Source organism: Triticum aestivum, chromosome 2D (assembly GCF_018294505.1).
Source record: "Triticum aestivum cultivar Chinese Spring chromosome 2D, IWGSC CS RefSeq v2.1, whole genome shotgun sequence".
Classification (NCBI taxonomy): domain Eukaryota; kingdom Viridiplantae; phylum Streptophyta; class Magnoliopsida; order Poales; family Poaceae; genus Triticum; species Triticum aestivum.
The window spans coordinates 48406058-48418654 of record NC_057799.1 but is presented as its reverse complement, the minus strand read 5'-3'; the positions used below and the strand labels follow the sequence as shown (position 1 = coordinate 48418654).

Below are 12597 nucleotides of genomic sequence, written 5' to 3'. Positions count from 1 at the left end.
GTGCATATGCGCTTGGATGAACAGTAAAATGGAAAATACTTTTTTTTGAAAAAAAAATCTGATTTTATTTTATGACAAACATCGTTGAATGTTTCACCCGCATGAAAAGTTTAGTGAAGAAACAACATTCAAAATGCTCTGGAGAGAGATTTTTGCAAGCCTTACATAGCGCTGAATTTGTTTTATTTTTGCTCACACACGCATGAACCTCATTCCATCACAGAAGAACAGTATTCAGGTAGGTGGAAACTAAGCAACTTGCGTTGAGAAAAAAAAATTCAGGATACATTTTATTTTCGCATTTTGCCATTCGTCCAATGCCGTCCTGGAACAGTGACCAACTTGCGCCTCAAGTTGGTAGGCGCAAGCGTCGCACGGGCTCCCCCTGGCGTGACTTTGATGACTGATCACGTGGGCCACAGTCGTCAGGGGATTATGGAGTAAATGCGGCCACAGTCTTTGTTAAAGAGGACTGGGATAGACTAGTTTATTCATTCCCCCGAGCACGTTAAATAGGGCCACCCCGCGGTATCCGGCCTCTCGTCTCTCCCACCGCCCTTCACACTAAACTCCTCCCCCGTGCGGCGCACACCTGCCCTTCACCACCCTCGAGGCGCACCACACCCGCTGCGACCTAGAAGGTCAGATCTGTTTCCCTGTGTTCATGCGTGCGTCGATGATCATGCTAGTGTGTGTGTGCGTGGTTTCCTGGTTCTGGATCGTGATGCGCATGTCGCGTTGGCTTAAATCTGCGCTGTGCTGCTTTCCTTGGAGTTTTGATTCGCGTGTGCTACAGCCTAACCCTATCGTCGTTGTTTGGTTCGAGCCGGTGGTGCAGGTGCATTTCGATTTTCCACGCCCACGCAGGTGGTTCGTTGGCGATTCTTTTTTTCCTTTACCTGGTCACGATGCGTAGCCTAGCGTATATGGGGTTTCTCTTTTTTTTGCTGCTGGATCGTGAAAGTTCAGGGGTCTCGGGTAGCTTCAGATGTGAAATTCGTGCCCGTTTAGCGTCTGTGCCGTTCGAGTTTGGGATGTGCTCACCCCGTTCATGTTCCGTTCCTGCATTTAGACGTGCACATATCAGATCTGGTGCACGCATGTGTGAATTATGTTTTTTTTGCTTGCTTTGTTTCGAGCGTGGCCAAATCCGCATTTAGACGTTGTACTGTTTCATGGTGGATTAGATTTTAATCAACGATCGGATTCGTATTACCACAGATGGGCAAGGCGAGCAGGGCCAAGAAGGCCAAGGCCCAGGAACACCCGTGCCCAAGATGCGGGCTAAACCTCGTGGAGGCGAAGACCACGCTGGGCCACGACGACATCGCCTGCGCGGCCCACAAGCTGAAGGTGGAGAGGGATGCCGCCCGCAAAAAGAAGAAAGGCCGCGGCGAAGAAGCCGCGAAGAACTGAATCGGCGTGGACAACCTATGCCCCCCCCTCCCTCCCCCTCCCCCTCCCCCCTCCTCCCCTAGACCCTGGTCGCGTTCCGGGATGTGACTGATGTCGATTTCGTGTTAATTCGGTTACTGGATGTTTTGTACCCTTAAACTCCCGTTAAGGAGACGTATTTTGCAGTCACTGCTTTATATATATGTGCGATGGAGTGATATTGGTCTGTGTTGTGGTTGACTGTGCTTCGTGTTCTTGTGTTCTTGCCCCAATCGAACTCGTGCTCTTGTGTTATTTTGTTGGTTCCGTGATTCTGTCTAATCCCCGTGCTCAACTCCGAATCTTCCCCCAATAGAGTGCCTCGACATGGAGGAGCAGAGCAGGTTCGGTTGTTTTCCCCCTTTGCAATTTCTCCATTACAGATTTAGGGTTACAACGCTCGGATTTTGTGTTCGCAGGTGCAGGGTGAGCCTCGTACCTGGGGAAACAGCTGATTCAGTTTCGCCTGCGCGGTGTGCCGCAGATTTCTCCACGGCGTCGTCACGGCGTGTTCTGGGGCTGACATTGCAGATGGTTCACAGATTTCTGAGCCTGCACTACTCAACCGACCCCAAGGGTCTTCGTCGGAAGTTCAGCAGGCTAGGGCATGGGTGATCCCGTTTGTCTCTGCTGCTTGGACGAGCAGGTAAAGATTATTACTTCTCGCTAATCTGGCTTGTGGTCGTACAACTGTGCTGTTAGTACCGGAGGCATTGCACAAGTTATTACTTCGAACAAATCTTTTGAATTCCCTGCTTTTGTCAATTTTATTCCCACCATGCCTTGGAAACTTAGGGCCTTTGTTAATTGCTGTGTGTGGGTACGCTTGATCCCAAGTTCCCAACAAAAACATCCAGGCGATTCCATAGGCTGTCACGCAGCCTCTGTAAATACTTTTGTGGTGTAAATACTTTTCTGTTGTTATAGTCTCTTAATCCCCCTGCGTTGCTTTGTGTCTTGCACCTTGGCTCTGAATAATGTTGCTGTCTTCATATAGCCTGCTCACCTTATTTATCGTTCCTGTATAAGATTCTTGCTGTTTCAGATGGCCTACCAAGCTCTGTCGGAACTGAAACCCGGAGTGAAGAACTGGAATGTCTGCGTTCATGTCTCCCACCTCTGGGAATACCGCGGTGGCACCGACACTGGTCCGGTGCAACATGTAGATATGGTTCTGGTCAATAACAAGGTAAACTTTCATGCACCCTCATGCAGCTGACCATGTCGTCTTGACCATGTTTTGTGCTTATGCAGGGAAATGCTATGTACGCTGAGATAGGAAAGGATGACTTGGAGCATAAAGCTCCGCTATTGGCTGACGGCAACACATACACTCTGACCAGATTCATGGTGTCGCTTGCCACACTATTGTGGAAGCAGTGGCTGACATCCAAGATGGCTTTCTGGAGTTCGTGTACGACCCTATTCCGTTTCTGGACCTCGCAGCCTATGTGGGAGAGAACAAGCGCTTTGTGGGTGATCATTTCTTCCAGTTTAGGCCATCCTTTGTCATCTAACTTTTAGTGTTTGGAACTCATTCACTTTTGTTTCTTTATGTAGATATTGTTGGGTCATAGTGAGTGTCTCTGCTGCTGCATTTCTCTGCATTGCGCGCCAGCCAACTCTGACCACCAAACGCACTATAGTCCTGGAAGACCACTTTTATTTCATTTTCTCTGTTCTTGAGGTTTATATATGGTTCAAACTTCAAACATATTAATTAATCAACTCCATTGAGGTGGCACTGAGAAAATGATTTAAATGCTGGCCTCATGCAAACAGAAGCTGGCTTGCTTCTGGAAAACTTGCTAGTTTCTTGGGGGAACCTGACCTGTATGTGGGTTTGTCCGTGTTTATTTCAGATGGTCCTCTCTGTAGTGCCCCCGTTTTCTACTATGTATGGGGCATTTAACTCTGGGCCGGAATCATTGTTGACTAGTAACAGTAAAACTTTGGAACTGTAATTCTACTTGTGTGCTAGTTGTCGTAACAAACAAGCACATTCGTTTAGTTACCGGTACTATATTTGGTTGAATGAGCTCTTCTTTCCCCCTAAATCTAGTTCTTCATTTATAGCCCTCAGCATCATGAATCTGAATTTGTTTAATTGCATTGTTTCCAGGTGCATCAGTTACTTAAGTTCATTGCAAAATTTTCAGAACATCCAAATGGCAAGGTGAGAGGTTCTTTATTATTCATGACCTGTGTATATTGTTTCTCTATTCCTCTCTCATTTTCTCTTTATTCAGGTATTGCTATGGAAAATGGGAATTGCACGGGTTCTTAATAAGTTGCTAAAGAACTGCAGCAACGCATCTTACTTGGAAGATAAAGCGATCTCTGAAAGAGGAGCCTACAGAAGTGACCAACTTATGCTCAAATGGAGGATTCCCTTATTCAGATGTCTCGCATCTATCTTCAGTGCCCAGCCATCTGGCAAAGAGCAGACTGCTATTGAAGAGTAAGCTCAACTATCTACTTCAGAACTACTTCATCATTTACATTTGAAAACTAATTATATTAACTCAAAGTAGGTCCTCAGAGAATGCTAGCGTGGAGGAGTGCTCTTCTATCATGCATCACCTCTTGGTCTTATGCCATGTAAAATAACTTTCGTGTTATCTATGATAAGATGGTTGTCGGATCGGCAGCGTTTACTTCTCTATTTGATTCTCAAGCTTAGCTCACTACTTCTGTAGTGAAGCCAGGATGTGGTCTGTGTTTTGTTGTGGTTTCTTTAGTTTTACTACTCTGAAAGATTGATATCAAGCTTTTGTAATGAAATACTATCAAGTGTTCCCTACTCCAGAAGCCATTTATGAGTTGAAACTGCCCTGTGCAGTTAGTTCCTTTTTTTGGTTTCAACAGTAGTCCTAGTTAAAAGGGTCAACAACATGTTGGTGTCATGTGTCAAGTGTCTGAGATCATACATTGGAAGTTCATACTGTCGGAGGTGGAAAACCTAAAGGAGTAGCTGAAGTTTGAAAATGGTTTATTAAATACATGAGAAGGCTATGCTGAGAATGAGGACACGGAATGATAATAATGTTTCTTCAGCTGTTACTTTCTTTTTCTTCTTCCTTTGACAGGGTTGTGTTGCTAATTAGATTTAAGAAACTGAATTCCAAAATTTTGTGTGCAACCATTTTAAAATACCCCAGATCCCCAAGTACACATGAATTATGTCATAGTTAAATTAATTAACATATTACCGAGCCCCTCATTCTAGTTTTTGAAGCAAGAGGATTTTCTTGTAGAGTTCTATTAGGATTGTTATGCTATAAAATTTACTCATTGAGTTAACAGAGCATATGTTCAGTCTGTTACTTGTGATTAAGTTGCTAATATGACACTTGTCTGAATTTCTTAATCATGTCAAGCTGGACAACATGCAATGCCAATATTTTGCATGAGAGAGGACTGATATTGTAAACTGGATAGTATGAGGCTATGAGCTGACAATTAAACTCCTAGAATTCAATAATCACAGTGCTAACTGCTAAGTTATTTCATAACATTCATGTCAGTATCTTCGCTTGTCCTGTGGGTATATTTGGTCAGCTTTGCACTAAGGATCTTCAACATCAATATTTGCAAACTTTTCCCCACCTCATGTGTGGTACTTTCTCCTAGTTTAGTTGACACATGTGCATTTTTCCCCGTACTTCATTTCTGAATTGTTGAGCTGTTTGTAGACAGAGAATCCATTCTTCTCTCGTGTTTTTTGTTTTAATCAGTGGCTCTTCTGCTTACTTCTTTGCGGCCTTTTCAGGCTCTCCCTATATTCCTTGACAGGATTTTCAATCCTGTTCTTGCAATTATATTGTCAGTGACATTTGTTCTTGCCTTTGGGGAGGTAATGCATCTTATGTCCAAGCATTTATATTTCTGTTACCGGCCCACAGATTATCTGATTGATCATCACATTTCGACAATCAGGTTATACCTCAAGCAATATGTACCAGGTATGGGCTGGCAGTGGGTGCTAGCTTTGTTTGGCTCGTACGCATCGTCATGTTCATTGCCTATCCTATTGCTTACCCTATTGGGAAGGTAAATCAGCAAAGTCACATTACTCAATAGAAAAGTGTTAATTTGTACTGTATCATAATCGTTTGAAGCTTATCCAGTGGCCTAGATTTTGAATTCCAATGAATTAGACTATTATTATGAGGCCTGGGCTCACTGCTCTTTGGTGCCATTGTTGATGGACAAGGTCATGAAGTGATATTTTGGTTACACTTCTCTAATTAGGAGATTTTGGTAACATGCGTGCAAGTGCTTTCTTGTTTCTATTCTTATTTAGCCCTGCCCATCATAGCTGGTATTTGGGTTGTCATAGATATCCATTATTGCTTTGCTTTCCATTTCAGCGACCTTGTTGGTTTGTATATGCTGAGCTAATACAAATTTTAGATCTCTTCCGAACGAACATGTAGTTCTATTTATTTATTCCCTGTTGTATGTTGGGACTTGAACTACTGCTGCCGGATGTCTCGAGAAAGAAAAAATAATTACTGGAAATTGTAGGTATGGCTCATGTCTAGTAAAGCCAGCCTCTACTAGACTAGCTCGTTAATCAAACATGGTTAAGTTTCCAAACCATAGACATGTGTTGTCAGTTGATGAACGGGATCACATCATTAGGAGAATGATGTGATGGACAAGACCCATCCGTTAGCTTAGCATAATGATCGTTCAGTTTTATTGCTATAGCTTTCTTCATGTCATATACATATTCCTTTGACTATGAGATTATGCAACTCCCGGATACCGGTGGAATGCCTTGTGTGCTATCAAATGTCACAAGGTAACTGGGTGATTATAAAGATGCTCTACAGGTATCTCCGAAGGTGTTTGTTGGGTTGGCATAGATCGAGATTAGGATTTGTCACTCCGAGTATCGGAGAGGTATCTCTGGGCCCTCTCGGTAATGCACATCATAATAAGCCTTGCAAGCAATGTGACTAATGAGTTAGTTACGGGATGATGCATTACGGAACGAGTAAAGAGACTTGCCGGTAACGAGATTGAACTAGGTATGAAGATACCAACGACCGAATCTCAAGCAAGTAACATACCGATGACAAAGGGAATTATGTATGTTGTCATTGCGGTTCGACCGATAAAGATCTTCGTAGAATATGTAGGAACCAATATGAGCATCCAGGTTCCGCTGTTGGTTATTGACCAGAGAGGTGTCTCGGTCATGTCTACATAGTTCTCGAACCTATAGGGTCCGCACGCTTAACGTTTGATGACGATTTATTATGAGTTATGTGTTTTGGTGATCGAAGATTGTTCGGAGTACCGGATGAGATCACAGACATGACGAGGAGTCTCGAAATGGTCGAGAGGTAAAGATTGATACATTGGACGATAGTATTCAGACACCGGAATGGTTCCGGAGTGTTTCGGGTATTTATCGGAGTACTGGGAGGTTGCCGGAACCCCCCGGGGAAAGTTATGGGCCACATGGGCCTTGAGAGGGAGGCACACCAGCCCACAAGGGGTTGGCGCGCCCCCCACTTGGAAGGGGTCCGAATTGGAGTGGGGAAGGGGGTGGCGCCCCCCCTTTCCTTCTTCCCCCTCTCCTTCCCCCTTTTCCCTCTCCGGTAAAAGGAAGGGGGTCCGGATTGTACTTGGAGTCCTAGTAGGACCCCTCCCCATTTGGGGGCACGCCTAGGCCGGCCTCCTCCCCTCTCCCCCTTTATATATGGGGGCAGGGGGCACCTCTAAGCACATCAATTGTTTCTTAGCCGTGTGCTGTGCCCCCCTCCACCGTTTACTCCTCCGGTCATATTGTCGTAGTGCTTAGGCGAAGCCCTGCGTGGATCACTTCACCATCACCGTCACCACACCGTCGTGCTGACGAAACTCTCCCTCGACACTTTGCTGGATCAAGAGTTCGACGGACGTTATCGAGCTGAACGTGTCCTGAACTCGGAGGTGTCGTACGTTCGGTACTTGATCGGTTGGATCGTGAAGACGTTCGACTACATCAACCGCGTTAAACTAACGCTTCGACTTTTGGTCTACGAGGGTACGTGGACACACTCTCCCCCTCTCGTTGCTATGCATCTCCTAGATAGATCTTGCGTGATCGTAGGAATTTTTTTGAAATTGCATGCTACGTTCTCCAATAGGAGCAATACAACTCGGTGCACCTTTTACAACATGTTGGTAGAAATTGGTTCTCACCTCAAAGGCGGATGGGAAGGTATCATGGGTGCAATATAAGTTTCGTGTACGTGATTTGATTTCACCGTACCTTACAATGTGGACCCTCTCTTAATAGTATGAATTTTCTACGACCAAAGAAATAAAAGCGTCAAAAATATTGTCTTTGATCTTTTCCTTCCAGAGGGGTATCTAATCGTCTCGTGCCATTTGAATATGCCTGTGTAGCTCAAGCACACGGTTAGTCCGTAACTTTAGTTGTCGTCAACACCAAAACACTTGGGGAGGAAAATATCCTTTCAACTCTTATATAGTGTTCTTGACTTGTTCAATAGAAGAAAATGAAATATAAAGTTTGCTCTCCCTTTTCACCGTAGAGATTGTGGGATTGTTGGTCTATGTACATACAAACTTGGTGTGTCTCCTAATTTATTCTACGTCACACCATCGCATACCCTACATGGCAAGTTTGTCAACCATGGTGTAAGTACTATTGGGATTGCCCCTAGAGAGGAAACACCGAATAGTAGATCAATCAAACAACTGACATAAAAGGCGAACTCCCCAAGACGAACATGGTAAACTTGAGTTACCTACTTTTTGAAGCAACAATGCCCATGTTCCATGGAGCTTGCCGCAACACCACCATCGGTTGATTGAACGCCTCATCATAGGCTATCGGTGTTATGTCTTTGAAGTAAGGAGGCCACTACTTTGGTAGTTTTCCTACCCCTTGCTAGCTTGAGGCCCAACAAATATTCACAAAAAATACTACTACTATATAATACCTCACACATTGCTGTGAAATTATTTTGCAATACATTTCAGTGAAAACTGAAAAATAAATATGATTGGTTGAGTTTGACTGTTGTATAGTTGTAAAATCTTTAACAGATATAAATGGCAAGATTGCATGTTGAGGTTATCCATTCCCATGCACGTTGCATGATGAGGTGCCATGCTTACATGTTGAGAGAAATAAGTTAGTGAAGGCTAGCTATTTACACAAAGAAGATATGTTTTTAATGCATTTTATCTAATTTGTTGGATCATTGAGTGCTGATCTCAAATCATATATTTCAATTGTGTCATGAGATACACTTTGGTTATGCCTTTATAGGGACACTCTCGAATCATATAGGTGCTTAGTTTTTGGTCAACCTTGACTTCGTCACTATCCTTTCAATGGACTGACTCTCTCTCTCTCTCTCTCTCTCTCTCTCTCTCTCTCTCTCTCTCTCTCTCTCTCTCTCTCTCTCTCTCCCTCCCTCCCCTCCTTTAGGGCCAGAGAGGTGTCTCGGTCATATCTACATAGTTCTCGAACCTATAGGGTCCGCACGCTTAACGTTCGATGACGATTTATTATGAGTTATGTGTTTTGGTGACCGAAGATTGTTCGGAGTCCCGGATGAGATTACAGACATGACGAGGAGTCTCGAAATGGTCGAGAGGTAAAGATTGATACATTGGACGATAGTATTCAGACACCGGAATGGTTCCGGAGTGTTTCGGGTATTTATCGGAGTACCGGGAGGTTGCCGGAACCCCCCGGGGAAAGTTATGGGCCACATGGGCCTTGAGAGTGAGGCACACCAGCCCACAAGGGGTTGGCGCACCCCCCACTTGGAAGGGGTCCGAATTGGAGTGGGGAAGGGGGCGGCGCCCCCCCTTTCCTTCCCCCCCTCTCCTTCCCACTTTTCCCTCTCCGGTAAAAGGAAGGGGGTCCGAATTGGACTTGGAGTCCTAGTAGGACCCCTCCCCACTTGGGGGCGCGCCTAGGCCGGCCTCCTCCCCTCTCCCCCTTTATATATGGGGGCAGGGGGGCACCTCTAAGCACATCAATTGTTTCTTAGCCATGTGCGGTGCCCCCCTCCACCATTTACTCCTCCGGTCATATTGTCGTAGTGCTTAGGCGAAGCCCTGCGTGGATCACTTCACCATCACCGTGATCACACCGTCGTGCTGACGAAACTCTCCCTCGACACTTTGCTGGATCTAGAGTTCGACGGACGTTATCGAGCTGAACGTGTCCTGAACTCGGAGGTGTCGTACGTTCGGTACTTGATTGGTTGGATCGCGAAGACGTTCGACTACATCAACCGCGTTAAACTAACGCTTCGACTTTTGGTCTATGAGGGTACGTGGACACACTCTCCCCCTCTCGTTGCTATGCATCTCCTAGATAGATCTTGCGTGATCGTAGGAATTTTTTTGAAATTGCATGCTACGTTCCCCAATAGGAGCAATACAACTCGGTGCACCTTTTACAACATGTTGGTATAAATTGGTTCTCACCTCAAAGGCGGATGGGAAGGTATCATGGGTGCAATATAAGTTTCGTGTATGTGATTTGATTTCACCGTACCTTACAATGTGGACCCTCTCTTAATAGTATGAATTTTCTACGACCAAAGAAATAAAAGCGTCAAAAATATCGTCTTTGATCTTTTCCTTCCAGAGGGGTATCTAATCGTCTCGTGCCATTTGAATATGCCTGTGTAGCTCAAGCACACGGTTAGTCCGTAACTTTAGTTGTCGTCAACACCAAAACACTTGGGGAGGAACATATCCTTTCAACTCTTATATAGTGTTCTTGACTTGTTCAATAGAAGAAGATGAAATATAAAGTTTGCTCTCCCTTTTCACCGTAGAGATTGTGGGATTGTTGGTCTATGTACATACAAGCTTGGTGTGTCTCCTAATTTATTCTACGTCACACCATCGCATACCCTACATGGCAAGTTTGTCAACCATGATGTAAGTACTATTGGGATTGCCCCTAGAGAGGAAACACCGAATAGTAGATCAATCAAACAACTGACATAAAAGGCGAACTTACCAAGACGAACATGGTAAACTTGAGTTACCTACTATTCGAAGCAACAATGCCCATGTTCCATGGAGCTTGCCGCAACACCACCATCGGTTGATTGAATGCCTCATCATAGGCTATCGGTGTTCTGTCTTTGAAGTAAGGAGGCCACTACTTTGGTAGTTTTCCTACCCCTTGCTAGCTTGAGGCCCAACAAATATTCACAAAAAATACTACTACTATATAATACCTCACACATTGCTGTGAAATTATTTTGCAATACATTTCAGTGAAAACTGAAAAATAAATATGATTGGTTGAGTTTGACTGTTGTATAGTTGTAAAATCTTTAACAAATATAAATAGCAAGATTGCATGTTGAGGTTATCCATTCCCATGCATGTTGCATGATGAGGTGCCATGCTTACATGTTGAGAGAAATAAGTTAGTGAAGGCTAGCTATTTACACAAAGAAGATATGTTTTTTAATGCATTTTATCTAATTTGTTGAATCATTGAGTGCTGATCTCAAATCATATATTTCAATTGTGTCATGAGATACACTTTGGTTATGCCTTTATAGGGACACTCTCGAATCATATAGGTGCTTAGTTTTTGGTCAACCTTGACTTCGTCACTATCCTTTCAATGGACTGACTCTCTCTCTTTCTCTCTCTCTCTCTCTCTCTCTCTCTCTCTCTCTCTCTCTCTCTCTCTCTCTCTCTCCCCCTCCCTCCCCTCCCTTAGGGCCAACCCAGGCCATGCCCCCCAACTTGTGTAGTTTTGTTATATTATTAGCACATAATTAGACATGAATGATGGGAGTTCTACCTAATCTTTGAGTGAATGGACCCTCCTACATGGGCTAGCCCCTCCTATACTTCTTATCAAGCTCCGCCACTGTCTGCCTCCCTCCCTCCCTCCCTCGCCCTCTCTCTCTCTCTCTCTCTCTCTCTCTCTCACACACACACACACACACACACAGACACACACGCACTAATCAAATTAGATTACTGCGTCTATTTGAAACCGTAAAGCATGTCAATTTTGCATGAAGTCAAGCTTTGTAAAATAACACAAATTTGTAGATAAATATGAGCACCAACAGTAACAAACAAAATATAATATTGGTTTAGTACTGTCAATGTTTTAATATTTTTTCTGGAAACTTAGCCAATAAATATATCTTAAATTTTAGAGGGAGGGATGGGGGGGATATCATGAAGGGGCACATACATACTTCCAAGACAAGGAGTTGAATGGTTACCTACTCACTCAGTTCCAAATTATTTGAAGTTCTTGCTCAGTCATAAGTCAATCTTCTTTAGACTTGACCAAATTTATAGCAATACATGTCATCATCTACAACAACAAATTGGTTTCATTTGTCATAAAGTGCATTTTTATAACATACATTTGATGTTGTATAGATTACTCCCATGATCGAGTTTAAAGGGCCAGAGGCCCACACATGCTAATTGAGATTTCTAAGTCTGGTTTCATTTATGGAGCTAGTGGGAGTTGCACCCTGCTCTATTTTTCTCGTCCTCTCCTTTAAAGCAACAATAATAAAGTTAATGCAACTTTATTATAGTTGCCGCTTCATATTTGTGTTGAATTAGAGGAGAGGAGAAAACAAGGTAGAAGAGAAGTGGGTTGTCGATATAGAGAAATCTACAACACATGCTCCAGTAATCATTCTGAAAGATTAAGGTAGGTCACGTATTAGTGTCATTGAAACTGCTCCATGTACGACATCCGTGGTTCGATTTCTGTATGACAAATCAATCCAGCGGCCCTTGCGTCTACAGTCTGAACCTTATACGGCTCGATTTAAGCTGCCGTATAGAAAATCGAATGAATGTTACACCCTCCGTATGTCTTATATTTAGGTATGGAGGGGTATATAGCATGGTTCTATCATAGAGTATAATCGTATAGCTAACTAGTACTCCCTTCATTCCGAGACAACTAGTAATATGGAGCTAAGGGAGTGGTAGTAGACTATAAATGACGCGACAACGAAGTACTAGTGATTATATGTGTCATGCTCTGTTCCGTTGTTGGTCCTGTGTGATGAATTTAATACACCGCTACATGCATGCTTGAGTCTAGTACTACCTCTTAATTGGTCATGAGAGCACTTGGCGGGAGTTTGAATAGTTAATGAA

General features: G+C 43.8%; 1 protein-coding gene across 2 annotated transcripts; it reads left to right on the top strand.

The window, feature by feature from the left end:
- The first annotated feature begins 1453 nt into the window (after nucleotides 1–1453).
- LOC123048642 (uncharacterized) lies at nucleotides 1454–5701 on the top strand. Of its 2 annotated transcripts, XM_044471698.1 has the most exons (9): nucleotides 1454–1778; nucleotides 1854–2080; nucleotides 2480–2623; nucleotides 2689–2906; nucleotides 2995–3010; nucleotides 3557–3610; nucleotides 3684–3895; nucleotides 5207–5290; nucleotides 5374–5701. In XM_044471698.1, exons 2-8 carry the CDS (start codon nucleotides 2042–2044, stop codon nucleotides 5265–5267), a joined length of 744 nt encoding a protein of 247 aa, XP_044327633.1. In that variant the 5' UTR covers nucleotides 1454–1778; nucleotides 1854–2041; the 3' UTR covers nucleotides 5268–5290; nucleotides 5374–5701. The 2 variants fall into 2 exon arrangements, with proteins under 2 accessions (XP_044327633.1, XP_044327632.1); XM_044471697.1 differs by lacking the exons at nucleotides 5207–5290; nucleotides 5374–5701 and adding an exon at nucleotides 3969–4221.
- The last annotated feature ends 6896 nt before the right edge of the window (nucleotides 5702–12597 follow it).

Coding starts and splice junctions, on each gene's coding strand:
- LOC123048642 (XM_044471697.1), top strand. CDS start 2,042: ATGGGTGATCCCGTTTGTCTCTGCTGCTTGGACGAGCAG. Junction 2,624..2,688: donor TGGTTCTGGTCAATAACAAG/GTAAACTTTCAT, acceptor GTGCTTATGCAG/GGAAATGCTATGTACGCTGA. Junction 3,896..3,968: donor GAGCAGACTGCTATTGAAGA/GTAAGCTCAACT, acceptor AACTCAAAGTAG/GTCCTCAGAGAATGCTAGCG.